General features: G+C 39.0%; 1 protein-coding gene across 3 annotated transcripts in view; it reads right to left on the bottom strand.

Annotated features, from left to right (window-relative positions):
- LOC118279629 (unconventional myosin-Va) overlaps positions 1 to 27,283 on the bottom strand; it is a 70,622-nt gene that overhangs the window by 19,969 nt on the left and 23,370 nt on the right. For all 3 annotated transcript variants that reach the window (XM_050702597.1, XM_050702598.1, XM_050702599.1), the window contains 13 exons: positions 21,499 to 21,677; positions 14,916 to 14,996; positions 14,399 to 14,537; positions 13,374 to 13,531; positions 12,538 to 12,712; positions 11,954 to 12,043; positions 11,292 to 11,476; positions 10,095 to 10,351; positions 5,373 to 5,499; positions 4,720 to 4,798; positions 4,218 to 4,316; positions 3,118 to 3,226; positions 2,384 to 2,527 (listed from right to left, as the gene is read on the bottom strand). In XM_050702597.1, coding sequence (XP_050558554.1) covers positions 2,384 to 2,527; positions 3,118 to 3,226; positions 4,218 to 4,316; positions 4,720 to 4,798; positions 5,373 to 5,499; positions 10,095 to 10,351; positions 11,292 to 11,476; positions 11,954 to 12,043; positions 12,538 to 12,712; positions 13,374 to 13,531; positions 14,399 to 14,537; positions 14,916 to 14,996; positions 21,499 to 21,677 — 1,822 coding nt within the window. The remainder of the gene's footprint in view (positions 1 to 2,383; positions 2,528 to 3,117; positions 3,227 to 4,217; positions 4,317 to 4,719; positions 4,799 to 5,372; positions 5,500 to 10,094; positions 10,352 to 11,291; positions 11,477 to 11,953; positions 12,044 to 12,537; positions 12,713 to 13,373; positions 13,532 to 14,398; positions 14,538 to 14,915; positions 14,997 to 21,498; positions 21,678 to 27,283) is intronic.

Below are 27,283 nucleotides of genomic sequence, written 5' to 3'. Positions count from 1 at the left end.
TCCCAATTTTCCCAATCCCCGATTCCCCAACAACCCTTAAATTCCTAACCCCCAAAAGGCCGGCAACGCACTTGTAACGCCTCTGGTGTTTTAAGTGTCCATGGGCGGCGGCGATTGCTTACCATCGGGTGATACGTCTGCACGATTACAGACGTGTTCCATAAAAAAAGCGCTTTCAGCAGGTGATCCGTAGAAGAATTAAAATTAAAAAAATATCACTTTGCGGACTTTCCAAGCCTATGTTAACATACAGTTGCTTATCTGTATTATAACTATATAACATGTTGTCTGTTTGTCACTGCGATGACTTTATTACTAAATAAGCACACATTATGAAGTGCTTAAGTACTTTATTATTTACTAACTTCATCTGTATATTAAATAACTTATTTATCGCTAGTGGTTTTGTCCGCATTGAAATTGAAATTACACCAAATTGCATTTGGTAAAGGTTTCGTTAATTTCGGCATTTAAAGTTGCTACAGTTGTGATAATATCAAATTAGTATATCGATTTAATTAGCTAAACCAGGGTTTCTCAAACTTTCAGCTCCACGAACCCCTGTTAAAATTTCGAAGTGACAGCGAAACTCTTACTAATTAATGAATAAATCTTGTCGCGAAGCTCTGCCGTCGAGTGGCGAACTCGCAGGCCCTAGGGGTTCGCGTACCCTCTTCGAGAAACTCTGATCTAAACAATTAAGTTCACATACAACATTATATCTACACTAGCTAGTCCCCACTCTGCTCGGCTCCTTTTAAACGTAGCGTGATGTTTTATAGGCTATAGCCTTCCTCGGTAAATATCTACCTATCTATCCAACACAAAAAGAATACCGCTTATCTTAATATGATGCACTGAAGCCACTTTATGAGTTTGAGGAGAGCAGCCAACAACAACAAAACAACAAACTTACGCCCGAATACTCAAACGCTACTCAATTTTAAGTTGTACTTAAATATCGTGCTATCTCTGTCATTTTATAAAGAACTAGCTTTCCGCCCGCGGCTTCGCCCACGTGTAATTCGGTTATATATAGCGTTTTTTAATGATCTCGACAGGGCTTTTTCTTCCACAGGCTGAAATCTTGTTACAACTGGAATTAAATATAGCCTGTGTTACTCAGGGATGATGTAGCTTTCTAATGGTGAATGTTTGAAATCGATTCAGTAGTTTCGGAGTTTATTTACCTAGTCAGGATCTGATGATGGTATTCCAGGGAAATCAAGGGCAAACCTCAAATTTACAGGCAATTACGTTTTTGACAATTTCATAGATCTGTTTAAGTATTTGCGTCTGATAGTCATCATCCCATGTGAATGAGCTGATGATGGAAGGTACAACTCCTCAACGGTTAGGAGTTGAAAGAAAATTCTTACGAAGTTATACGTACATGTGAGGCTATTAGGTTGACCTGATAATAAAAAGTAAATCTCATTAACGTTAAGAATTTAGGTGAAAATGGATGCGGACAAATTTCGTCTCTTCACTTGTTTCCTTTTAGCTGTTTGTATGGGTAGTGTTAACACAAAATAGGGATTTAAAGGCGTGATGTTATTAATGTTATGCATGTATGTACATAATTATGTATGTTATTATGTATGTTAAAGAGACGACTGAAAGTTGTCATACAAAGTCTTTTTTTTAAGGATGGGAAATCATCAAATGACCTCTCCCGCTCTGGGTGGAACGGAAGGGAGTGTCAGACTTTTACTGACTAAAACCCACCTCGTTCCTTCAGTTGCCCTTTGCGTTCCGGGGCCACGGTATCTCGTTAGAACTTTCCCGCAGCCCCGGCTCAGTTTATCCCGTTTCCCCCCTTGGGGGTTGACATTTCAAAAATCCCTTCTTAGTGCTCACTTATGTTACTAAAGGAACCTCTGTTCAAAATCTCAGACTCCTATACCGAGCGGTTTCGGCTGTGCGTTAATAAATCTGTCACCCAATCGCACCCCCTAAATCACGATTGGAGGGTAGTTTGAAAAAACTTATAATGTCAAACATATTTACTTGCCTATGTACGTGTTCATGCCAAGTTTCAAGTTTATAAACCCAAGGAATAAGATTTTTCATAGAAACGTTTTTACCCCTTTTCCCCCCTTGGGGGTTGAATTTCCAAAAATCCTTTCTTAGTGCTCCCCTACATATCCCAAGGAACCTACATTCCAAATTTCAGCTGTCTACGACCAGTAGTTTCGACTGTGCGTTGTCTGTCAGTCAGTCAGTCAGTCAGTCAGTCACTCAGTAACGGAAGAGTTTTATATATATTTTATAAAGAATTGATAGTGACAGAACTACATTTGACAGCGTCTTAAAATTGAGTAGCGTTTGAGTATTCGGGCGTTAGTAAGCCTATTTTAAGAAATGAATAACCCCGCCTCACCTATAACCTCCTTGGAGACCAGCATGCTGTCCCCGGCCGCCCGCAGCCGGTCCAGGTGTTCGCGCAGCTTCTTGTTCTCAATCTCCAACTCTTCCAACTTGTAGCGGTCTATGTTGGGGTTCGTGGCCGGGGTCGAGTGGCGGTCTAGAGGGGAGAGATTGTAATTAATTATACACACACACAACGTCACGCCTTTTATCCCCGAAAGGGTAAGCAGAGGTACACCCACTTTTCATCATTTGTAATCTCATGTAATAGGGGTTGAGCCTATTGCCATATACTGGGCACAATTCCAGACTCCATGCTACTACCAGTAAATACTTTGTTCGGCAGTCGCACTTGCAACCACTCGACCAACGAGACAGTCTGCATAAAATACTTAATATTTATAGTCCATTATTCAAATTATTGTGTCATGGTGGCCAGTTTAAAACGTCTGCTTCTTAGGCATGAGAGTGTGGGGTCAAAACCTACCAACAGGAAGTACCAATATGACATTTTCCGAATTACATGTACTTTCTAAGATTATTTAGACATTACTGACAAACGGTGAAGGAAAACACCGTGAGGCAAATTTCTGATTGAGGGTTTGAAATCGCCAACCCGCAGTGAGTAAGCGTGGTGATTAATGCTCAAACCTTTTCCGTGTGAAATGAGGCTTTGGTCATTAGTGGTCACTTATATGTTGATGATGTGAAAGTAAATTATTCCATTACATTACAAACGCTACTCACTCATGATCCTATCCTCGAGGTCGGCAGCCCGCTTGGTAGTCCGCGACAGTTCGCTCTGTAGTGCCGATATTCTGTTGCGCATGCGCAGCACCAGTCCTGCGTCCGCCACCTGGATATACGCAGTAGTTATTTACTTTGAGTTAAGTAACTGTAGGGCTACAACAGTTCTCGAATGCGAAGTTTCGTTTCATCTTCGACCGCAAGCGTTATTAGGTTTTATTTAATTAACTAATAAAACTACTTAAAATAACGGTATATTTTTAATTTCATATCAAAACCTATTTATTTATCTTCATTTCATTTGTTCAGTTTTGTTCACAAAAGTTCGCAATAAATACAAACTCTGAATGTAATAATAAACCTACAGCTTAATGGCATTGTAGTACGAAATCTGCAAAGTTTCGGACGAAACTTCTATTTTCGTTAAATTAGAGTAGAGCTCCAGTTTAGGGGTAAATGGTGAAAAGGGTTACACTATATTTATAGCAATTAAGTAACAACGAAACGAGAGCGCGGTCGGCGTTCCGATTGGCCGGTGCGAATAAACCAACCAATCAGAGCGCCGAACGCTTTTGTTTCGATTTTTTTTAACGTTGATAAATCTTCGTTTTGCCTCTAACCCGTTTACTGCCAGGACGGCGAAGCGAAGATGTGGTCGAGGATGGAGCACACAGACTTAGAAAGTACCTGTTCACTCTGATCTATATTACATCCTTCGATTACTTTAAACGTAAAGCAAACTTTTTATTAAGTGTGGGAGAGCCATGCTTCGGCACTGCTGGGCCGGCTCGACCGAAGTGATACCACGGCCGAGCAGAAAATCGACGTGAAACAACGCTTGCGTTGTGTTTCGTTGTGTGAGTGAGGTTACCGGAGGCCCAATTCCCCCCTTCACAAAAAAACTACTTTTTGTAACGCCTCTGGTGTTTCAAGTGTCCATGGGCGGCGGCGATTGCTTACCATCAGATGATACGTTTGCTCGATTACCAGCGTGTTTTATAAAAAAACAAGAGAGTTATTTGTCAGGATCACGACCCTCAGCATTGAGGATAAAGAGGAGGACTTTAAACGTAAAGCAAATTCGTGCTAAGATTACGTACCGGTTGTGTCGGTCCATTGTGTGTCCCGGCGGACCAGTTGACGGCCTCCAGCGCTGGACGCGTGCTCTCCACCGATCTGACTGATCCGTAGCCATAGTCCTGGAGAGTAACAAGTCAGTTAAATAAGGGTCAATAGGATAAGAGTAAGATTTTTGTAGTGTTTAAATGTTAAAAACGTCACGCCTTTTATCTTCAAAGGGGTAGGCAGAGGTGCACATTACGGCACGTAATGCCGCTGTACAATGTACACCCACTTTTCAGCATCTGCGGTATAAGTCCCATGTAAAATGGGTGAGCCTATTGCCAAATACTGGGCACAATTCCAGACTACCACTGAGATTTTTTTTAAAACCGAAACAAGCCCTGTAATACTTTGCCCGTCATGGGAATCGAACCTGAGACCCCTTGCACGGCAGTCGCAATAGCCAGCCAACAACTCGACCAACGAGGCAGTCTGTTAAAACCAAATTACTGTGACGTTATAAAAAAACAAGCAACTTACGTCCTCAACAGTGGTTTCCTGCTGTGAGTTGTTGCTGGCGTCAGACAACGACCGTCTGTGTTCTTTCGGTGCTGGTTTGCTGCGAACAAAAATTCATTTAATTGTCTCAAAACATGCGTCTACTAGATTTCTATACGACTTGTAATCCTATAAGTTAATTGTTATAGTAGAATTTTGCTGCTTGGGATGTTCTATGTACGTTAATATTTATATTATAACTTTTGTGAAACGTGCTAAATTCATTATTTTGTTTTTAAACTAGACGTTTTCGATTAGTTTCAGGCCATGCTAGAGGCTCATATTCATGAGCAGCATTCCGTGACACATGACGCGGTGATTGTCGTGCTGCTACAATAGCATGGCTTGAAACTAGTTGAGTTCCTTGCCTAATAGTGATGCAACTCCCGGCTCATCTCTCGGTTTTTTTTTTTTGAGGGGGAAAATTTCTACCCTATGCCAACCTTTTTGGGTATTGTTTATTTATTTATTCATTCATATTGCACAATGTACAACGTGTAGAACAGTACATTACACTATAAAGGCACAGCCACGTAATTGTAGCTAAATTGTAACTCGTAATAAACTAAATAACAATGTAAACAGTGACTCTGTTTACATTGTTATTTAGTTTATCAGTAGTATCAGTATCTCACCTCTGCAAGGAGTCGATCCTCTCCTGCAGCTCATACTGCGCGGACAGCAGCTTCTGCCGACTCTGTCTCTCCGCCTCCAGCTCAGCGTTCAGCGCCTTCTTCTCCTGCTCATGCTGTTTGTCGCGCTCTGTGGGGGATGAAGATATAATAATTTAAGTCTTTTGTTTTTTTTTATATTAAATGGGCCAACGTTTGGCCGCTATCTCGCCTGATGGTAAGTGATGATGCGGCCTACGATGGAGCACGTCTGCCCATAAGCAACCTATTCACTCGGGCTTTGAAGACACCCAGGTTGTACCCATCAGGAAATACAGACTCCGGCAAGGAGTTCCACTCCCTAGCCGTTCGCACAAGGAAGTTTGATTTTGTTTAAAAAAAACCGTTGCCCCACACTAGGATTTCCTCCTGTATCGTGGGTGCGTTTACAAACATACAAGTACACATACACATGACACCTAGACCCGGAACAACAGTTTGTGGTTCACACGAAGAGTTGTTCCGTGCGGGAATCAAACCTGTGACGTTGCACGGCAGCCAGTTGCCTGGTCACCGCGCCAACCGTGCGGTCATAAAGTATAAGTGGTTTAAATATGTTCAATGATCCTTAGATAATAGAGAGATTCAAGAGAGAGTTCAATGAGAGATGTGCTATGCTACGTTGCTGTGGATGCGTTTGGCTTCCACCAATCATATTCATTGGTACACATAACTTAGTACTGGTGGAAACGGACTCAGTTAGATTTAGATTTAAGCCATGATCGTCCCACTGCAGGGCAAATGCCTACCTACCCCTCTTCCATTCCTCTCTGTTTAAAGCTTTTTAAACGGACTCAGTTAAGCTATGTGTTATATATGGAAAGACGCATGCTTTGGATGGCTTCGATCGATATATCGCATACTCAGCACAGTTACATAGCTTAGTATCAGTGGATAAAGTCATATAGTTACACAGTTTAGCTATTACATCTCCGTAGCATATCTACATAGCATATCTCTGGTGGAAAAGCACCCTTAATTATTAGCTTATTAACTTGTTCAATTGTGTGAAAACAATATAACACCGATATAAAACCCAAAGAGACAGAAAACAAAACAAATTCAAGGTCAATATATTGTCATACGTAGGAAATGAATATTTAATAAAATCAGATTTGAATATATAGAATGCAAACATGCGACGAAATCGTTAGATAAAATAAAGCTGTCATTAAAATTGATATTATGCGCGAAATTGTGATAAAAAGTATACCTATTTAGAACTTTTTTTAAGGGAGGAAATCATCCAATGGCTTCTCTCGCCTTGGGCGAGGCGAGAGGGAGTGTCAGACTCTTACTGACTAAAAACCACCCCGTTCCTACTCCTGTTTTCGAGCCGGAGCCCCGGTAAACCCGCTACGTAGTCCGCAGCTCCGGATACCTATTTAGACCCTAATTTTATATCCGTAGGAGCTCCGGAGCAGGTCTATTAGAGGACTCGGTGCCCCTTACAGGTGCTGAAGGTGGCCACCGGGGTGGTTTTAGTGAGGTAAAAATCCCACACTCCCTAGTCTTTTATCCCCAGAAAGCTTGACGCCTTTTGAAGGTTTCCCCCGTCATCCAAAGTAAGTATCCATCCCATCCTATGTAAAAAGGCCCTAATTTTACATAGGATGATGAATAGTTAGAATAAACTTATAGTTTAATGGTTTTCCACCAGAGATGTGCAACGCTACATTATTGCTGTGGATGCATTTGGCCTCCACCAATCATATACATTGGTACACATAGTTTATAGTACTGGCGGAAACGGACTGAGCTTTTTTATGGGGGAAAATAATCCAATGTCGTTTCGCCGCCTTGGATGAGACGAGAGAGAGTGTCAGACTCTAACTGACTAAAAACCACATCTACTTCTGCCTAGGAGCCCCAGTAACCCGTTAAATCTTCTGCTGCTCCGATTTATATATAAGCCCTAAAGCAATACAACTTCTATGTTTTGTTTTGTGAACTGAACACTACGCAGGAGAAAAATCATAGTGTGGAGCAACGTTAAAAAAAACCTGTAATCTCTAACCAAAAGCAGGCAGGTCAAAGAGCAGGCTACGCATTTTATTTTAACCCCTCTTCTATTGCAAGTGGCTGAATTACAAACATTTTCGACAATCGAACTAATAAACAATTATTTATTTATATGAATAACCGACGTTTCGTAAAGTCAAGATCAAAGCATTTATTTCAATTAATCCTAAAAGTGTTGCTTCGAATGAATAAGAACGAGCAAGAAAATCTATATGAGTATCCCATCACCGCCTTCTATAAAAATCAAAGATATATAAAATCAAGAAGGATCACCTCTCCACAACTGCGCTCGACTCTTAAACTCCTGCGACCACTCCACAACACCAGTGGTCTCAAACTGCTTCTCATTTACATCAGTTATCACTTCCGTTTCCACTAACATCTTTATTAAATTATAGTCCAATTGTTAAAACTACATATTACTAAAAAAATCACTGTTTTGTCGGTTCAAATCTCGAAAAATGTTGTAGCGGTTTTGGTAAGATATTCATCAATGTATAGTTTGGTTCTTTAGGTAGGTTTAAGTATATTATATTTTGGTAAAAACGTTTTTAAAAAAGAAATGTTGCACTTTTATTTGTCACTAACTCATAAACTGCTAAACTGTTTTTGATACGATGTTTATCAAAGTATAAATTGATTGTTTTAAGTAGGTTTTAGTGTGTATTTTGGAAGATTTATTGTCATATTATTTTTATCATATCAGCCATAAGACGTCCAAATGTTTTAAAATAGGCATCTATATATCAAACAATATGACTTATACCCAATTACATTTTGACAACACCGCAAAAAACACATATGATCAAACTTTCACAATACTATTTCACATTTATATCGCTCTAAAGTGAGCAAAACCGTTGATAGAAGCCTGTTTTAAACAAAATAGTTAACAAAACACACTAGTATTCACATCAAAACGCGATATAACTTTCGATTTGAGTTTAAAACATTGTTTTTTTTTTGTCAGGTTTTTGCCAACACGACTCTCATTTATCGATAAAACATAGAAGTAATTAATAATATCGGTATCTATAGAATTATCGTACGTTATCTAACCGAATGTTTTAGCCGATACCTATCTGTGAATTTATCGAATGTATTATACTGTTGTCGATTTTGACATTTTTTTGGTAGTGTGTGTGATTTTGGGAGTGCGGGTTCCTTACAGAAGTTATAAAAAAAAAAAGTTGCCCCACTTTAGGATTTTCTCCTGTGTCGTGGGTGCGTTTACAAACATACAAGTTCACATACACATGACACCCAGACCTGAAGCAACAATTTGTGGATCACATAAAGAGTTGCTCCGTGCGGGAATCGAACCCGCGACACGTTGTGCGGCAGCCAGTTGCCTAACCACGGCAGCCCAATCATAATTTATTATCTAATATCATATCATTTTAACTTCGAACATAATAAGAAAATACGTTATTTTTATATGCACATTTTTTTAAGAAGCTCGCTTCAACCCCTCTTTACCGCTGCAACTCCTGTGCACCAGGATCTACAGTAGACAACCATGAAAACACCGGAACATTGAAGTCCGGCGCGTCTCAGGGACATGCATGACTGTCTTGGATCCCGCAATTAAAAATTGCAGTTTCCACTTCCTTCAGTGAATTTAACGCAGGAGACAGAATGAGTAAACCCTAAAGGCACAAAAGAGACTGCACAAATGGGAGAAGCCAATTTACAGACTACTTTTATTAGTCACACGCTCAGTATCCAGGTGAGCCAAGCCACTAGCAGAAGCTAGTCATAATTTCGTTTACAAACGTATTATAGATTAAAAGTAAATGAGGTTTTCCAATAACGCTTACGGAACCCTTCAGGAATGCTGACTGCGTCCGTTTTGCCAATATTAATGCAAATTTATAATCAACTTTCAACTAACCTTAGTTTTGTTAATTAATAATGTGTGTTAGTTTAATTATTTGTAAAAAAAAATACATGAAACTACGGCCATGACAGACTGCCCTCATTTTAAAAATATATGAAAAGCTAAATAAGGTCGCAGAGAGCCGCTGGGTAGCTAAGGAGGAGGCGGAGCGAGTGAGGGAATTAACCTCCTCACGCCCCAACCGTCGCGAGAGACAATCCGAGCGTCGGGGATCGCGGGACGATCTCCGGCCACTGTCAGTGCGAGGCTGTAAGGCGAGCAAGGTTAGCTCGCCGTCCGAACAGAACCAGACCCGTGCGTGCGGCGCCGAGCTACTTATTATTCTGTGGCCGAGCGTACGCGCGCGCCTTAATGAGCCATCAGACCACCACAGATGGGGCCCAGTAGGGTTCTCGCCTGATCCGGAGCTGAAGACTGCCCAGCGGGCTTACCGTGGCTCCGGCTTGAAAATCGGGAGTAAGAGTCTGACATTCCTTCTCCCTTCGCCCAAGGCGGGAGATGATAGAAGTCATTGGATGGAGGGGTTTTCCCCCTTAAACGATAAATAAATAAGAGAGCCCATGGACGCAGGTCGCTACCAACCGGCCTATCTAGCAGTCATTGACGGAAGCCTATGTTCAGCAGTAGACGTTTTATGGCTGATATAATGATGATGACGATCATAATACAATTGTATATTATGTTTCAAATGACTTTATCTTTAAGAAAATCCCATACAAAAATCTTTACCGTGCTTTGAATCCCTTAAAAATGTAAAAACTTACCTTCAATAGCCAAATCAAAGTGTTCCTTATTGCTTCTCAACTCATTCGCCAACTTCTCACTCTCCTCTTCCCAAGCAACTCTGTCTTTCTCATATTTCTCTTCTAAACTCTTCTTCTCTTCTTTAAGAAGTTTATTGCTGTCTCTTTCTCTTTCTAATTCTTCCTGTAGAGTAGATATCAGGCTGCTCTTGTCGAAAATGTCCACTCGGAGAGTCTTAGCTTCGATTTCTACTAGTTTTAATAGCTCTAGTTTTGCTCTGTGAATAAAAATTGTTAAATTAGCGTATTTTAATTTTTACGTCATTTAATTTGAGATTGGAGTGTAGGGATTTTTAGTAATTAGTTTGTTCTGGCTAATCTCTGAAACGCCTGGACAGATTTTGACGGGACTACTGGCAAGTAGCTGATAGCTGATATACAAAAAAGTAACTTAGGCTTAATTTATTTCAGAGAAAATATTTTATTTTAGTAAAAATCATTATTATCGTACCCAAATTTATTATTATCGACATACACATATAAAATCATGGTTTACTAACGTACATTAATAGAAAAGCTCTACTAGTTTCGAGTCACAGAGGGACTTTTCATCATGAGCAGCGTGCGCAGACGCGGCGACTTCGCGCAGATTACTAATTAATAGAGCTTTTCTCCATTACTATATGTGACTAAACCGTGATTTTTTAGTTAATTTACCCAAATTCCGTTAGAAGTAATTATTGCCCGCAGACAAATTCGCGAGCAACAGCTAGTCATAAATAAACATAATCACGTAAACGTTTACTCACGTAAATTAATGGAGAAAATCTCTACTAGTTTCGAGTTACAGAGGGACTATTCATCCTACTCTCAGTAAATGAAATGCTCCTAATTATGTATCCTCTAAATGTACACATGAATGTAATAAATGATTTGAGTTTGAGTTTAGACTGCGCGATGTCGCCTCATCTATGCACGCTGCTCATAATGAAAGAGTCCCTCTGTGACTCGAGATTAGTAGAGCTTTTCTCCATAGATATACGCAAGCAAACCGAGATTTTTAGGTAATTTAGTATATCTGACGATAGGTATTATATAAACACACCCAAATTCCGTTGGAAGTAATTTTTGTACGCGGACAAAGTCGCGAGCAACGGCTATATAAACTATATATATACAGCTATATTATACTATACAATAACTAAACTTGAAACTCACTTCAAATCCGCAATCTGTGCCATGAGCACCTCAATGGACTTGTTCTTCTCCAGCGCGTCTCCCAGCCGCTGCTGCAGGCTGATGATCTTGTTCTCCAGGCCCTTGTTCAGGGACTTCACGTGGTCCAGGCTCCGCGCCTCGATGCGCAGCCGCTTGTACTGGCGGCGGGCGAGGAAACGACGTATCTGGAGGTAAATAGTCATAAATTAAGTAATTTTTGATGTGGTGAATTTTCAATTCCTGTCTACCGTCCCCCCGTCCCCCTATGGGAAGATTGGGCAGCCCCCTCCCCAATGGGAATCCCCCTCTTTTCGTAAAATTGGGGAGGGGGCTCCCCAATCATCCCATATGGTGAGGGGAGGGAATTCTCAATCCAGCGGTGCCATGACGCGGTGGATATTGGACCGACTACAACGCAACGTGTAGTGGATTCGATTCCCGTACGAAGCTACTCTTTGTGTGATCCACAAATTGTTGTTTCGCGTCTGGGTGTCATGTGTATGTTTGTAAATGTACCCACGACATAGGAGAAAATCCTAGTGTGACCACAATTTGTTGAACACACAAAGAGTTTGTCTGCGCGGGAAACGAACCCTCCACTCGTTCCACGGCAGCTGTTTAGTGCTGACTATAGTTTTTTACACAAATTTTTAAATACTTACAGCAGCCTGTGCGATGATGATTTGATGCCTGATCTTCTTCGCGCGTTTACGCGCGAGGTAGCCGCGCGCGTAGCGTTGTATTGTTATCACCTGTATACGGAAATGTAACTTAATATCTTGGTAATAAGGTTTGTATTTGATAAAACTTACAGATAGATAATTGTTCTATTGCTTTTTGTAATATTAAGTTGGTATATAGAGGGTGTAAACGGAACGCTCGCAAACGCCGCAAAAAAACGAGTTTTATTTAAAAAAAAAGGAATTCAATGTTTTATTTTATATAAGTAATAATAATTGTAATTAACTGTTTAAGGCTGATGTTGCATGAATAACATAAAATATAAACCGATTAAAATTATAAACAAAATAAAAATCGTAACGTTTTTCGGGAGGGTTCTGTCTATATGTTTTTACAAATATATTGACGTGACTTTTTAGAACAGAAAGACAAAATTTCTAACCAGTAACACATGATATTGATCTGAAATTTCAAAATCACACCCAGGAATCGAAACTTGGACATTCGACCAATCGATTTAGTGGAAAATGCGTATAAAAAAATAGTAAATAAAACTAATACTCACAGCCATAACCTTCCTCCTATCTCTATACAGCTTCCTAGCCAAGAACCCTCGAGCACGTGCCTGTAGACCGACGGCGAGGCTGCGCAGGCGCAAGTACTTGCGGCGCGCGAGCCAACCGCGGACATTGCGCTGTATCTTAATGGCTGCGCGTTTGCGACGGATTTCTTGGGCTCGGCTGTGGGGAGATATAATATATGTATGTATTTGTCTTATTAACCGACTTCAAAAAAATAGGAGGTTCTCAATTCGACCGTTTTTTTTTTATGTATGTTAATCGATATCTCCGGCAGTTATAGACCGATTTTTTTTAACCAACTTATAATAAAATGGAAGATGGTTTTTAATTGCAATAGAGATGATGACTGGGTCAAAAATAAATTATTACAACTTTTCAATACCATAAAATACACAAAAATAATCACACTCTCTCCTTCATCAATTTGATGATCTGCTTAATTTTCGATTTTATCTAGCTAAATTTCTACAAATAAGGCTATTTGTCGTTAAAATCTGATGACGTCATAATAGAGTATTTCATACAAAATACTTTTTTGACGTTTGGCAAAAAGTATTGAATTTGACTAATAGGAAACTAGCCTATTGTCGGATAAGTAAATATTATACATGGAAATATTTGTGAATTGATGTGTTTGTGTGTATGTTTGTTATTTTATTACTCAATCACATCAAAACTGCTGAAGAGATCAGGATGAAATTAGGATAAACAGGGGTAGATTATATTCTGGAATAACATATAGGATACTTTTTATGGCCTAGGAGAACGCAGGCGAAGCCGCTGACAGAAGTTAAGCATTTTAAATAATAATAAAACTTACCGTCTAGCCAGAAAACCTCTGGCTCTCGCCTGCAGCCCTCGAATCGCAGCGACTAGTCGCAGATACTTGCGTCTGGCGACAAATCGTCGCACGCAGCTCTGCACCCGAACGCAGTACTCTCTTTGAATGTCTGCGCGGATCTTTTCTAAGTACGCCACCTGGTAGAGAATAAAGAATATACATTATAACCCTTTCTTTACTTTAAGGGTAGACAGAGTAACGCCCGAATACTCAAAAGCTACTCAATTTTAAGTTGTACTTAAATATCGTGCTATCTCTGTCATTTTATAAAGTATTGATAGTGACAGAATTACATTTGAGACCGTCTTAAAATTCAGTAGGGTTTGAGTATTCGGACATAAGAGTATATTAAATGTGACACCTACTTTTAGCCAGTACGACAGAGAGTAACGACAATGATTGGACAAATCAGGCTTAAAATTATAAAGGCAAATACTAAATAAGACTCGGTTATAGATCCCAAAACCTTTAGTTGATTCGACCTAAGAGATTTTCTCATAATTCAAGTGTTTGCTCGCCATGTGTCGGTTCGACCGGAGTGATACCACGGCCGAGCAGGAAACCGTAGTGAAACTACCACAACGTCGTGTGAGTGAGGCCAGTAGAGGCCCAATTACCCCCTTCCCAATCCTCGATTCCTCCAAAAGACCGGCAACGCACTTGTTATTGTAACGCCTCTAGTGTTTCGGGTATCCATGAGAGACGGCGATTGCTAACCATGATCCGTCTGTTCGTTTCATTCAGTCAAACATGTAATCCATTATTTTATTGTAACTACTAAATTAATTATTATGTTATCGGCTTACTCAATCGCCGCGTCGTGTGTCGCGGAATGCTGCTCATGAATATGAGCCTCTAGCATGGCTTGAAACTAGTCGAGTTCCTCGTCAAACAGTTACGTGAGTAAGCCGATAACATAATAATTAATGTAATTCATTAGTTACAGGCGTCCTAAGAGAAGGGTTAAGACCAATGGTGACAAGAAGCCAGCACTGTATGCTCACCTGTCCAGCTCTGAAGAATATCTTGGTGGCTCCAAACTGGTATTTGTCGGGGTCCTTGACGTGCCGAGTCAGTATGCGGCTGCAGGTCGCCTTGATGTTGCCGCGGTCTATCTCGCGGTGCAGGCACAGGAGACGGTACCTGGGGGGGAGGTAATAATATTATGGATAATACAGAGGAAAGAAAAACAATTCAAGCTGTGAAACAAAAAACAACGTACGAATGAGAAAAAAATATAGTTTTTTAAAAGAAACGTTGCCCCACTCTAGTATCTTCTCCTGTGTAGTGAGTGCGTTTTCAGACATACAAGTTCACATACGCATGACACCCAGATCCGAAACAACAATAGGTGGATCACACACAGAGTTGCTTCGTGCGGGAATCGGACAAGCTACGCGTTACTTGGCAGCCGGTTGCCTAGCCACCGCATCAACTGTACACTCAAAATAATAAAGTAATAATTAGGAATTCTTTAAAAAACACAGTGCATTCTTATTTCCAGTTTAATGTATTTCTTACCTCGCGAAGAAATCTTGGTACAACCATCGAGACGGGAAGCCGGCAGCTGATATTCTGATCGTCTCCAGCACACCGCAAGCTCTGAAATATAACAGAGAAAAATAATTGTTGGGTAGGTCAAAAAATTTAAAAAACCCCCGACACAAAAACTTAATTTCCCTTTAAAAAGTAAAAAATAATAAAAGAAACTTAATCTTAAAGTACCTAAGAATGTATTAATAATTCTAAAAAAAAAATACATCGCGTTGGGGGACCGCATGAATACGGACTGCACACCGCCGCCCGCGCTGCTGTATTTCTATTTTCTGCGTTATAGTTAAGTACTTAAACATCAATTTACTTTAATGTTAACACCAAGCATGTGATACTTATGAAAAAATCGTAGATAAGTAAGAAATAATTAGGAGCGGTCCCCCAACGCGACGTATTTTTTTTAGAATTATTAGTACATTCTTAGGTACTTTAAGATTAAATTTCCTTTATTATTTTTTACTTTTTAAAGGAAATTAAGTTTTTGTGTCGGGGGTTTTTTAAATTTTTAATTTAATGTTTTTATTTACCAATATATTTTCAAGTTTGCAGTAGAAATATATTATTATATTTGGTATGGAACAGCTTTATTTTTTATATTTCATAGACGATTTTCTTTTAAGCGCAGCTGTTTTTAGAAATAGACAATTTGTGGAAGAGGTTTTTTTTAAATAGTTTTATTTTAAATTGATTCTTAAATATAGTGTTCGGCATAAGTGGCAAATTATTGATAAAAATCAATTTGTAACGTGTTCAAAAACTGTCCTACGGTTTAGTTGACTTAGCACGAGGTTATACATAAATGCCTAGACATCTTTTTATGTAATTAATTGTACTCACATTCATTGATCCGTAATGAAGGTGAATATCGTAAAAATGCATACCAGATTTTTTTTTTAATGAAAACAACAAGTTGCGTTGGAAATCTGCCTGGGTTATGTCAGTCAATTAATGAAAGACACTCAAAAGCACTCAAAATCAAGACTCACTCTCATGCGAGTGTCATTTATCTTGATTTTTGTTGACAGGACACAACCAAAACCATACAAATCCCATGACTTTAATTTTAATGTCCGTCTCTTAGATTAATAAAAAAAATTTGACACGCATTGTTTTTATCTTACAAAATTAAATACTTTTGACGATACATTGATTTGCAATATCGTGTGACGTCACGATTTGCTACATTTTAAAAGAGGTTTCTTTTAAAACCGTACGGTACTTGTAACTAAATGTGATATCTATGGGGTGTACCTAATTTGTGCTGATTTGCTTTATCATAGATATGGCGTTTAAATTGACCTACAAAATATTTTAAAACCTTAACCTTAATTAGTAATTAGGCTGCCTTGTTGGTCGAGTAGTTTACTGACAATCACGAGGTCTTCAATTCGATCATTTGTCGAAAAAAGCATTTTTTCATTGACTGCCTTTTCATTGGCTGTTTTTTAGTTTGATAATCTCGATCGCAAATGGTTTGCTCCAATTTACTGATTACAATGTAAGGTAATTAACTCATATTATAACTGGCGATAAATTAACACAGTATTGTTACGCTTTAGTCTTTTTTTGGGCCCAGTAGGGTTGATACTTAATCCGGAGCTGCGGACTACCTAGCGGGTTTACCGGGGCTCCGGCTCGAAATGCAGGAGTAGGAACGGGGTGGTTTTTAGTCAGTAAGAGTCTGACACGTACTCCCTCTTGCTTCACCCAAGGCGGGAGAAGTCATTGAAAGATAATTCCCCCTTAAAAAAAAACGCTTTAGTCTTTCAGTGTGTAAAAGGCTTGACGTTATTATGCAAAGATAAATCAACAAATATTACAAATACATAATTATGAATAAATACAATAACGTAAATTAGAACAACACATAAGTGAAGTTGATTACTATGACGTATTATTTGTTTGTGTGTATGTTTTTCTATAACAATAGATTATAATCAAATCATAGCTCTCGTCCTTGAGAGGTCTATGACCCCATAGTGCACTATACCGTCACTAAAGGTAAATAGCAAGGGCAGACTGTGACAAAATATAAATAATAGTTTTGCAACAGATTGTTACAAAAGCGACTGTCAGGCAGGAGGTATGGAGTTCGGTTCCTGTGTCAGGCGAATAATTAGTGTCTACAGTTTATGAATTTTGATTTATTTCGTCTTTACTGCTGCTTAGCATGCTGGTGTTTTTTAACTAACTTCCCAATTAGCACGAAGTTCTGAACTCAGCCGGTATGCTTTCTTATGTACCTATGATATTTAGAAAGTTTGAAGTAAGTATAACTGTTGTGACTTGATTGATCTAAGTGACTGTGAAGTGCTTAATTGGATTTAAATGTGTTGATTCCATTTTAGATCACTTCACTGCAGTTACATTAATTATGTTTAATCTTTTGAAACAACAAGTTAGGTGTATGAATTAACGAACGAGCTAACAAATCGTATACTAATAAGACAATGAATTATGGCGAAGGATAAACCAATATTTACAATTACAAATAAAGTATGAAATTCCTTTTAGTGAATGGTGATTTATGCAATTAATAGATAAGTTGAATAAATAAATGTAAAATAGTTTTGTCATAGGTAGTTGGAGTCACGATTAATTGTTTTATTGTTGACATTTTGTATTTTTGACCTAACTGCTTAAGCCGGTCTCAGAGATTATGTCAAATATCTTCTCTTCAGAGAGAAGACCGGGGTTCCGACCAGGTGTTGATACAAATTCAATAGGAATCCAGGACAAAACGTATATTAGTTTTCATTGGTCTAATAGTTTGGGTCAAAATTATCCAGTACGGTCAAACAAACCCGATTTATTCAGCAATGAGGGTATCGACTAATAATGATGATTTTCTGTTAATGTTACTTTAAAATCTCATCTAATGTTATAGAGAACAAGAATGATAATCAAAATATACATTCCAAGTACACCAGTCCCACTTACCTACACTAACAAAGCTTGCCCAACGAATTGTTTTTAAAAGTAAGCAAATAAATATACATTATACGCGTTACTTATAGTATTGCAAACCATAATAACCTTCCATTAGAAACATCTGCTTGTTTGTGGTTAAAAAAAGAAAAAAAAAAAACAACTAACAATTGAGTGTCAATTAGGAATAGTGATTTAATAAATTACATTTTAAAGCTATTCGTTCTAGGGTTCTGTAGGCAAAGAAACACACCCGCGATTAAATCGGCAATGGGACACGGCTATATATTTTTAATTGTTACATTATTAGTTTCAATTTTATGTTGATTTCGTTTATACATTTTATTAAGTACAAAATGTACGCAACACTAGTTTTGGTAATTTCCGAAAGAAATTCAACGGTGTCTCTTTGTACATATATTCACTATTCACACGTTTGTTATACAGACAATACTAAAATAATACTTATATAACAGAGCAGCCTGAAAAAAAGTATATTCCTCAAAGAAGTAGTTTTTCTGACATTCATTCACAAAATATACTTTTTGTTGTCATCTATCAATAGTACGGAACCACATATGAGTTTGACACATACTCATGCGGCCTTAGTAAAAGTATGGATCGATCTTCCGATATGAAAGTGATTTCAAATTAGGAAATGATTGATGTCTTAACATTGTGATGTTACTTAACTTTGAACATAACTATCGACTTTATATTGCAATGTAAATACATGGAATACAAGAACTGACGTAGTTTAAGTATTGATAAAACTAAAGATAAGTTAGGTAATCGGACAAAATCATTTTTGTTTAAATACGAGTAAGTAACAATAAAACGTGTTGATTACCCCAATAAATGCGTAGGCATGTCCTTTTTCCTTGTGGGATCTTCCATGCCTTTAGAAATGTCAGTTAGATTACCTATTTACTTATACAATGTGATAGGGGTGAGACTTCTAACCCGTTAAGGCTGAGTACTACATCTAATTATAAAGACAAAAGTCGGGGGTCGAAGGGGTCGAATCCCCTCCCCCTAAAAATTATGGCTATTTTAATATTTTTTTTACTTTTTTTGATATCAAAGGTTGTATGCGTCGTAGAAACAAAAAAAAACGACAAACGGTAGCTAATAACCTTGGCTAACTAATTCATTACTTTTTTCATATGTTTGATAATGTTTTGGTGAGAAAAAAAATCATTTGTGAATTATTTTTACCGAAAAAATCACTATTTTCCAATATTTTCAATTAGGGGTTCAACCCCTCATATTATTTTTTTTGTCGATAAAATTAGATGTAGTACTCAGCCTTAACGGGTTAGAAGTCCCAAGCCTATCACATTGTATAATACTTCTTACCTTACTTTGGAACAAAATAAACAAGATATGCGGTAAAAAGTCATACTCATGATACAAAAAGTGTGTGAATGCCACAATCGTAGATACGTAGCGTAAGTTAAACAAAGATGATATAATAGTTAGTTTTGAATAGATTTGGACAATGTTTAGTATTAGAGAACTTTTTGGCTAATACACACATTTGACGTTATTGACCAATGTAAACTATACAATAACTTCTTTAGCAAAATATTCCTCCTAACGCATAGGTAGGTACTATACATCCGGAGCTGCGGACTACCTAGCGGGTTTACCAGGGCTCCGGCTCGAAAAGCAGGAAAAGGAACGTGGTGGTTTTTATTCAGTAAGAGTCTGACACTCCCTCTCGCCTCGCCCAAGGCGGGAGAAGCCATTGGATGATTTTCCCCCTCAAAAAAAATAAAAAAATAGGTACTATACATACATTCTATATCAACATTACTTTCTTAAAGTATAAATAAGTTAAACAAAATAAGCAGCATTGTATTCGTAACTTCGAACATTTTCACGCTCCGGGAGTCCCATGATGGATGTGGTTCAAATTTATAGGGATTGTTTGTGAGGAAGTGAATAAGTCACTTTATCCCGGAAAATATGATTTCGAAACGATATTTACCCACACATACATAAGTGAGTGGCATGCAAACAAATTGTATTAATATTGCTATAGCATAAGTGATCTTGTGTTTTTTTTTCTTTCGTTTTGGTGTTTGTGCAGTCGATCAAAATGCTTTTAAAACAGCCTCTAAAAGTTTCACTAAAGAGCATTTACAAATTAAATTAAAAATTTAAAAAACCCCCGACAAAAAACTTAATTTTCCTTTAAAAAGTAAAAAATAATAAAAGAAACTTAATCTTAAAGTACCTAAAAATGTACTAATAATTCTAAAAAAATACGTCGCGTTGGGGGACCGCTCCTAATTATTTCTTACTTATCTACGATTTGTTCATAAGTATCACATGCTTGGTGTTAACATTAAAGTAAATTGATGTTTAAGTACTTAACTATAACGCAGAAAATAGAAATATAGCGGCGCGGGCGGCGGTGTGCAGTCCGTATTCATGCGGTCCCCCAACGAGACGTATTTTTTTTTAGAATTATTAGTACATTTTTAGGTACTTTAAGATTAAGTTTCTTTTATTATTTTTTACTTTTTAAAGGAAAATTAAGTTTTTTGTCGGGGGTTTTTTAAATTTTTAATTTAATTTTTTATTTTATACTTTTTATAGGTAGGTTAGGTTAAGTTAGGCTTAGTATAAAATTAAAAATTTTATATTTTTGTTATTACATTTTTAATTTAATTTTTATTTTTTTTTAATTTTTTATTTACTTTTTTATTTTTGTTAATACGAAAAAATAATATCTTTCAATATATTCTTTCAGTGCGGTTTAATTTGAGACCCTATCCCAGTATATTTGCAGACCTTCGGCTACTCTCCCCACTTTCACCGCCCATAACTTTAAAACGGCTCGACCGATTTTCATCAAACATGTCTAAAAACACTCGCACATAAGTCCCCTTTCATACGAAAAAAACTAAATTGAAATCACTGCATCCGTTCGGGAGTTATGATGCCACAGACAGACAGACAGACAGACACGTCAAACTTATAACACCCCTCTTTTTGCGTCGGGGGTTAAAAATACTTTTTAATACAATAAAATATCCCAAAATAATCGTACTTTCATTCATTTGACGATTATTCTTTTTGTTTAGGCTGGAATATTGTTATTCGATTTTTATTTGAGCGTCGTTAAATACGTTTTGGTATTTTTTCTTAGAGTAGTCGGATAGGTAGGTAGATGCCTCATCTAGTTATTTAAGAGATAAATATAATTTATCATTATTATTTACAATTTAAATTAAATGTAATTATTGAATTTCTTTAGAAAAATAATTTATAACCTCTGATACTATATGCCAAAGCCAAAGAAACGAATTAAAATTCAAAAATAGACATAAGTAACCCCATTTCACTACATAGTATAAAACAAAGTCGCTTTCTCTGTCCCTATGTTCCTTTGTATGCTTAAATCTTTAAAACTACGCAACTGATTTTGATGCGATTTTTTTAATAGAAAGAGTGATTCAAGAGGAAGGTTTATATGTCTTTTTTTCATTTCGTCACGCCTTTTATCCCTGAAGTGGTAGGCAGAGGTGCACAATATGTCATATTATGCCACTGTACAATGTACACCCGCTAGTACTCTGTAAGTAATAAAACAAAAATCTTCTAATCTTACCTGAGTTGATTAACAGCCCTTGCGCTATCGAACATGAAAGGTTCCTTGGTGTCGTTGGGTTTGATACACCGCACGTAATGAGGCGTGGTGGCCGACAGCGTCGCCATCAGCGCTGAGAGCGACGCGCGGAACTGGGAGCCTACTGTTTGTTTCTGGCCCGAGGTACGGCGGGGCGGTTGCTGGCGGAGAAAGAGGGTTAGATTATGTTGTGTAATTCTCTAGAAAGGTTTTTTTTAAAGTAAGTAAAATCAAGTATTAGATAAACATATCATGATATTGTGTTAAACGTTACCATATTATGGTTCTTTGTATATGAACATTTTTATATGCATACTGAAATTCAATAACCTGCTTTATTCAACATGTTTTAATTCATTGTAGTATTTTGATCTATTATATATGTCGACGCAAGGCTTATGTAAACAATAAAAACATTAATTTTAAGTTCAAATTTAACAGTTATAAATTACTCGATAGGTTTAAATTAGTTTTGTTTTGATTATTGTATTCAGTTTGTTACTTTTCAATGTAAAAAGTTGTGTTATGATTCGCAGTTACTGTAACGCCAAATCATAACTGAAGGTTTATTTTGGTTTATGAAAACTTAGGTTTTAAAACAAGTTATCTATTGTTAAATTCATTTCTTGATTAATAAGCGATAGTTTTAAAATGATTTCTGTTTAAATATTGTTTAATAAATAGTTGATTGAACTACCTTGTGTCAAACGATAAATATGGCGCGCATTAAATATTCAAGTAAATGTTTTTAACAATAGAGAATTAATTGAATACTAAAATTGAGTGTTAAAAATAGTAAAACTAATTATCAAATAATAGTTCGTTTTTATAATTAAAGTTATCTGCAATTTGTGAAAATAAAAAGTGTAATGACTTCGCAACGACGACGCCATCTTTTTAATATTGAAACGGCGGGTCGTTGCGAAGCCACATTTGAACGAGGATTTTTGTGGAGGCAGTTTGCACCGTGAGCAGAATATTTTGTGAGTACGAATTTTAAATTATTAATTTTAGATTACTGATTTTGGTTTATGTTTTAATGTTATTTAAAAAGTGTTGATTATTGATTGTGTAAACAATAAAAGGTTGTATCGTGAAATCTAAATTGTGTATTCATTTTTGCAATGAGTGAACCTAACAGTGCGGATGGTGACGTCAGCTCTGCTGACGTCACGGTTTCTAAAAATCCGAATGGTCCGGTTTCCCCGTTATCAGAAGTGGGATTGACTCCCACTCCTGCCCGTCCATCTGACTTGAATAATGGAGACTCGACTGCTTCTGTTAGTGGGGTACCTACGGAGTTTTTCACTCAGATGTTGCAAATGATGAAGCACATGTCCGATCGCATCACGGTACAACCAGATACGCCTAAGGTCAAAATAAATGAGGTGTTTTTACCGTCTTACGACCCGGACACTAATATTGGGGTTAGAGAATGGTGCCAACATGTGACCACAGCCATGGAAACTTATGACCTGAGCGATTATGAAGTGAGAATGAAAGCTGGTAGTTTGCTTAAAGGTCGCGCAAGGCTATGGGTTGAAAATTGGCTTGTGTCCACCACCACGTGGCAGGAATTGCGTGATGTCCTGATTACGACTTTTGAACCGGAAAATCGGTACTCTCGGGACATAGTACGATTTAGAGAACATAATTATGATAATTCTAAAGACATCGCGCAGTTCTTGTCACAAGCTTGGGTATTATGGAGACGTATTACTAAAGATAAGTTATCAAATGATGACGCGGTTGAGGCAGTTATTGGTTGCATTGGAGATGAACGACTGAGAATCGAATTGTTGAATGCCAGGGCTACATCAGTACCCGAGCTTATTTCGGTCGCGTCTTCTATACGAAGTGTTAAACGCCCTCAGCCGGGTACATCAGGTGCTCATCCAGGTTCCGCTAAGCGACCACGTTTTGATAAACCCTCGCTGTTTTGTCAAATCTGCAAGAAGCCAGGTCATGATGCACGTGAGTGTCGTTACCGTGACAAAAATGATAATTCTCAACCGCGTCAGCAGGATAATAAAACCGCATCTCTAAATAGTAAACCTACGTGCACGTTCTGCTCAAGGATAGGTCACACTTACGAAACGTGCTATAAACGAGAGCGCGCAGTAGTTTCCAACGTCAACTGTGTAGGTACGTCTAAATTAAATTCAATGTCGGTGGTAGTTGGAAATTTAAACTTACTTGCGATTTTTGACAGTGGAGCCGAATGTTCGGTCATTCGCGAGTCTGTGGCTGCTAAGCTACCCGGGAAACGAGTTGATCGAGTAAGCTACTTGAAAGGATTAGGTCAATTTACGGTGATATCTTTATCAACATTGACGACTATTTGTGTCATCAATAGTTTACGAATAGAACTTGAATTTCACGTGGTGCCGGACTACGAAGTGTGCACAGATATTCTGATAGGTATGAATCTTGTGGATAAAAACAACCTAAGCGTGCTAGTGAACTCTCGAGGTGCAACTTTGGTTCATCAACCGGTTGTTTACCACGTGCGATCCCAAAATGAAAAGTTTGATAATCTAGATTGTGACTTGACTAATGACGATCAAATCAACGAATTGAAGATCTTATTGAACAAATTTGAACACTTGTTTATTCACGGTTACCCTCGCACCCGCGTCAATACAGGTGAGCTTGAAATACGCTTAAAAGATGATAACAAATGGGTCGAACGCAGGCCTTACCGATTGAGCCCAGTTGAACGCGAAAAAGTTCGGGATATAGTTAAAGAATTACTCGAGCATAAAATTATCCGCGAAAGTAAATCGCCATTTTCGAGCCCAATAATATTAGTTAAAAAGAAAAATGGACAGGACCGCATGTGCGTGGACTACCGCGAATTAAATAGGAATACTCTAAGGGACCACTACCCGTTACCGATCATTTCAGATCAAATAGATCAATTAGCAGGGGGTTATTATTTCTCGACATTAGACATGGCGGCTGGGTTCCATCAAATACCGATTTCGGAAGGTTCGATTGAGAAGACGGCTTTTATTACACCGGATGGTCTATATGAATATTTGACCATGCCATTCGGACTCAGTAACGCGGTGTCAGTCTATCAGCGTTGTATAAATAGGGCCTTAGCTCACCTCTTGACTTCGGTAGACCAGGTTTGCCAGGTCTATGTTGATGATGTTTTATCAAAATGTAGGGATTTTGCTGGGGGACTAGCCCATATCGAACGTATATTGATCGCCCTCCAAGAGGCCGGTTTTTCGATCAATGTCGAAAAAACTGCCTTCTTTAAACGCTCCATCGAGTATTTGGGTAATATCATTGCAGACGGACAGGTCAGTCCTAGCCCAAGAAAGGTGGAGGCTTTAACGAAGGCACCGATCCCAAAAACCGTAAAACAAGTTAGGCAGTTTAACGGATTGGCCGGATATTTTAGACGCTTCATTCCCAATTTCTCGCGTGTGATGGTTCCTCTCTATGAACTCACAAAGAACGATGCAAAGTGGGAATGGAACGAAAGGCATGATGAGGCTCGAAACCATATCATACAACACTTGTCTACTGCGCCTACCCTTACACTTTTTCAGGAAGACGCACCAATCGAGCTTTACACCGACGCCAGCAGCATCGGCTACGGGGCGGTGCTCGTGCAGACCATCGGTGGTCGCCAACATCCAGTCGCGTACATGAGCCAGCGCACCACCGACGCTGAGAGCCGCTACCACTCATACGAGCTCGAGACCTTGGCGGTGGTGAGGGCAATCAAGCATTTTCGGCATTACATATACGGCCGGAAATTTAAGGTAATAACGGACTGTAACGCCTTAAAGGCGTCCAAGAACAAAAAGGATCTCCTTCCTCGAATCCATAGGTGGTGGGCCTTCCTGCAAAACTACGAGTTCGAGGTCGAGTATAGAAAAGGTGAGCGATTACAGCACGCGGACTTTTTCAGTAGGAATCCATCCACTGAAATATCTGTCAACTTCATGACCAGAGACACAGAGTGGCTGCAAATCGAGCAGCGCCGGGACGACGTGCTGCGCCCGCTTATAGACACCATGAGCGGCGACAGTCCGGCTGAAGGCTATGTCCTGGAAGAAGGCGTGCTTAAGAAGACTCTCACAGATCCTATACTCGGTATACATAAACCAATTGTAGTCCCTAGGTCATTCCAATGGAGCCTGATAAACTCATTCCATCTCGCTCTGCAACACCCAGGATGGGAAAAAACGTTACAGAAGCTGAGGGAAACGTACTGGTTCCACAAAATGAGTACAATCGTCAGAAGGTTTGTGGACAATTGTGTTGTATGTAGGACCTCGAAAGGGCCGTCGGGTGCTATCCAAGCCCAACTTCATCCGATTCGGAAGCCTACTGCAGCGTTCCAGGTCGTCCACATGGATGTTACTGGCAAGTTGGGTACCAAAAATGCCGAGGGACGAGATGAGTATGTAATTGTTACGATTGACGCATACACTAAATATATCCTACTTAGCTACTCAAATGACAAGAGCCCAAGCAGCAGTCTCGCAGCTTTGAAACGTGTCGTGCACCTGTTCGGAACCCCAGTGCAAGTCGTAGTGGATGGAGGTCGAGAGTTTCTGGGTGAGTTTAAAGTCTACTCGGACCGTTTCGGTATCGACATACATTCCATTGCACCAGGAGTAAGCCGAGCAAATGGGCAAGTGGAACGAATCATGGGCACTCTGAAAAACGCATTAACGATGATCAGAAACTATGACACTGAAGTATGGCAAACGGCACTAGAAGCTTTACAACTCGCATTTAATTGCACTCCTCATAGAGTAACGGGTGTCGCACCACTTACACTACTGACCCGCCGCCAACACAGTGTACCACCAGAACTACTAAGGTTAGTAAATATTAATAACGAATGCATAGACTTTGACTTGCTCGAGCAACACGTACAAGAAAAAATTACAGCTGCAGGACAATATGACAAGCAACGATTTGACAGGAGCAAAGCGAAAATGCGTCCATTTCAGCGTGGAGATTACGTACTCGTCAAGAATAATCCTCGAAACCAGACGTCTCTAGACTTAAAATACAGCGAGCCATACGAGGTATATAGGATCCTGGACAACGATCGATACATAGTGAAGCGCGTGAGCGGTAGAGGGCGTCCACGTAAGGTTGCTCACGACCAGCTGCGCCGAGCACCACAGCCAGGCGAGCAGGAAACCGTGTCGACGAATAACGAAGATGACCCTCAACAAGTGGCTGTCCGGTTGGCTGAAGACTCATCGCAACAAAAGACATCTGAGAACATCAGTACGCCGCAGTCAGAGGAGTCACAGCCGTCTACCTCTCAAGCTGCCCACGAAAGCTGGACCCTTAAATAGAGTGAGTTTCCCTCTCCTTATTGTTATCTTGATACTTCCTGTGTATTTGAGTCTGAATGATTTATAACACACAAACCTGTTGTCGGCCTTTGTCTTTGTTGACGGGCTGACATAATTTACAAAATAATAAGACTGTACAATCCGTATTCCCAGTTTCCTTCCTACACTCTTTACAGAACCTCTGTGGACCACGGTCAAAACATAAGGCCTAGGCCACAGCATCGTCCTTCCCCATTCCTTTAGAACCCGTGTGGACCACGGCGTACAAGACCGCTCAGCACCACACCATATTATTCACGTGAGTTTTATCAACAAAATCACTATATAAGTTTTCAGAGCCCCTGTGGACCACGGTCAAAATAAGGCCTAGGCCACAGCATCGTCCTTCCCAAATCCCTTAGAACCCCTGTGGACCACGGCGTACA

This window comes from Spodoptera frugiperda, chromosome 22 (genome assembly GCF_023101765.2).
Source record: "Spodoptera frugiperda isolate SF20-4 chromosome 22, AGI-APGP_CSIRO_Sfru_2.0, whole genome shotgun sequence".
NCBI classification, from domain to species: Eukaryota; Metazoa; Arthropoda; class Insecta; order Lepidoptera; family Noctuidae; genus Spodoptera; species Spodoptera frugiperda.
Note: the sequence above shows the minus strand (reverse complement) of the source record. Positions and strands in the feature narration are given on the sequence as shown.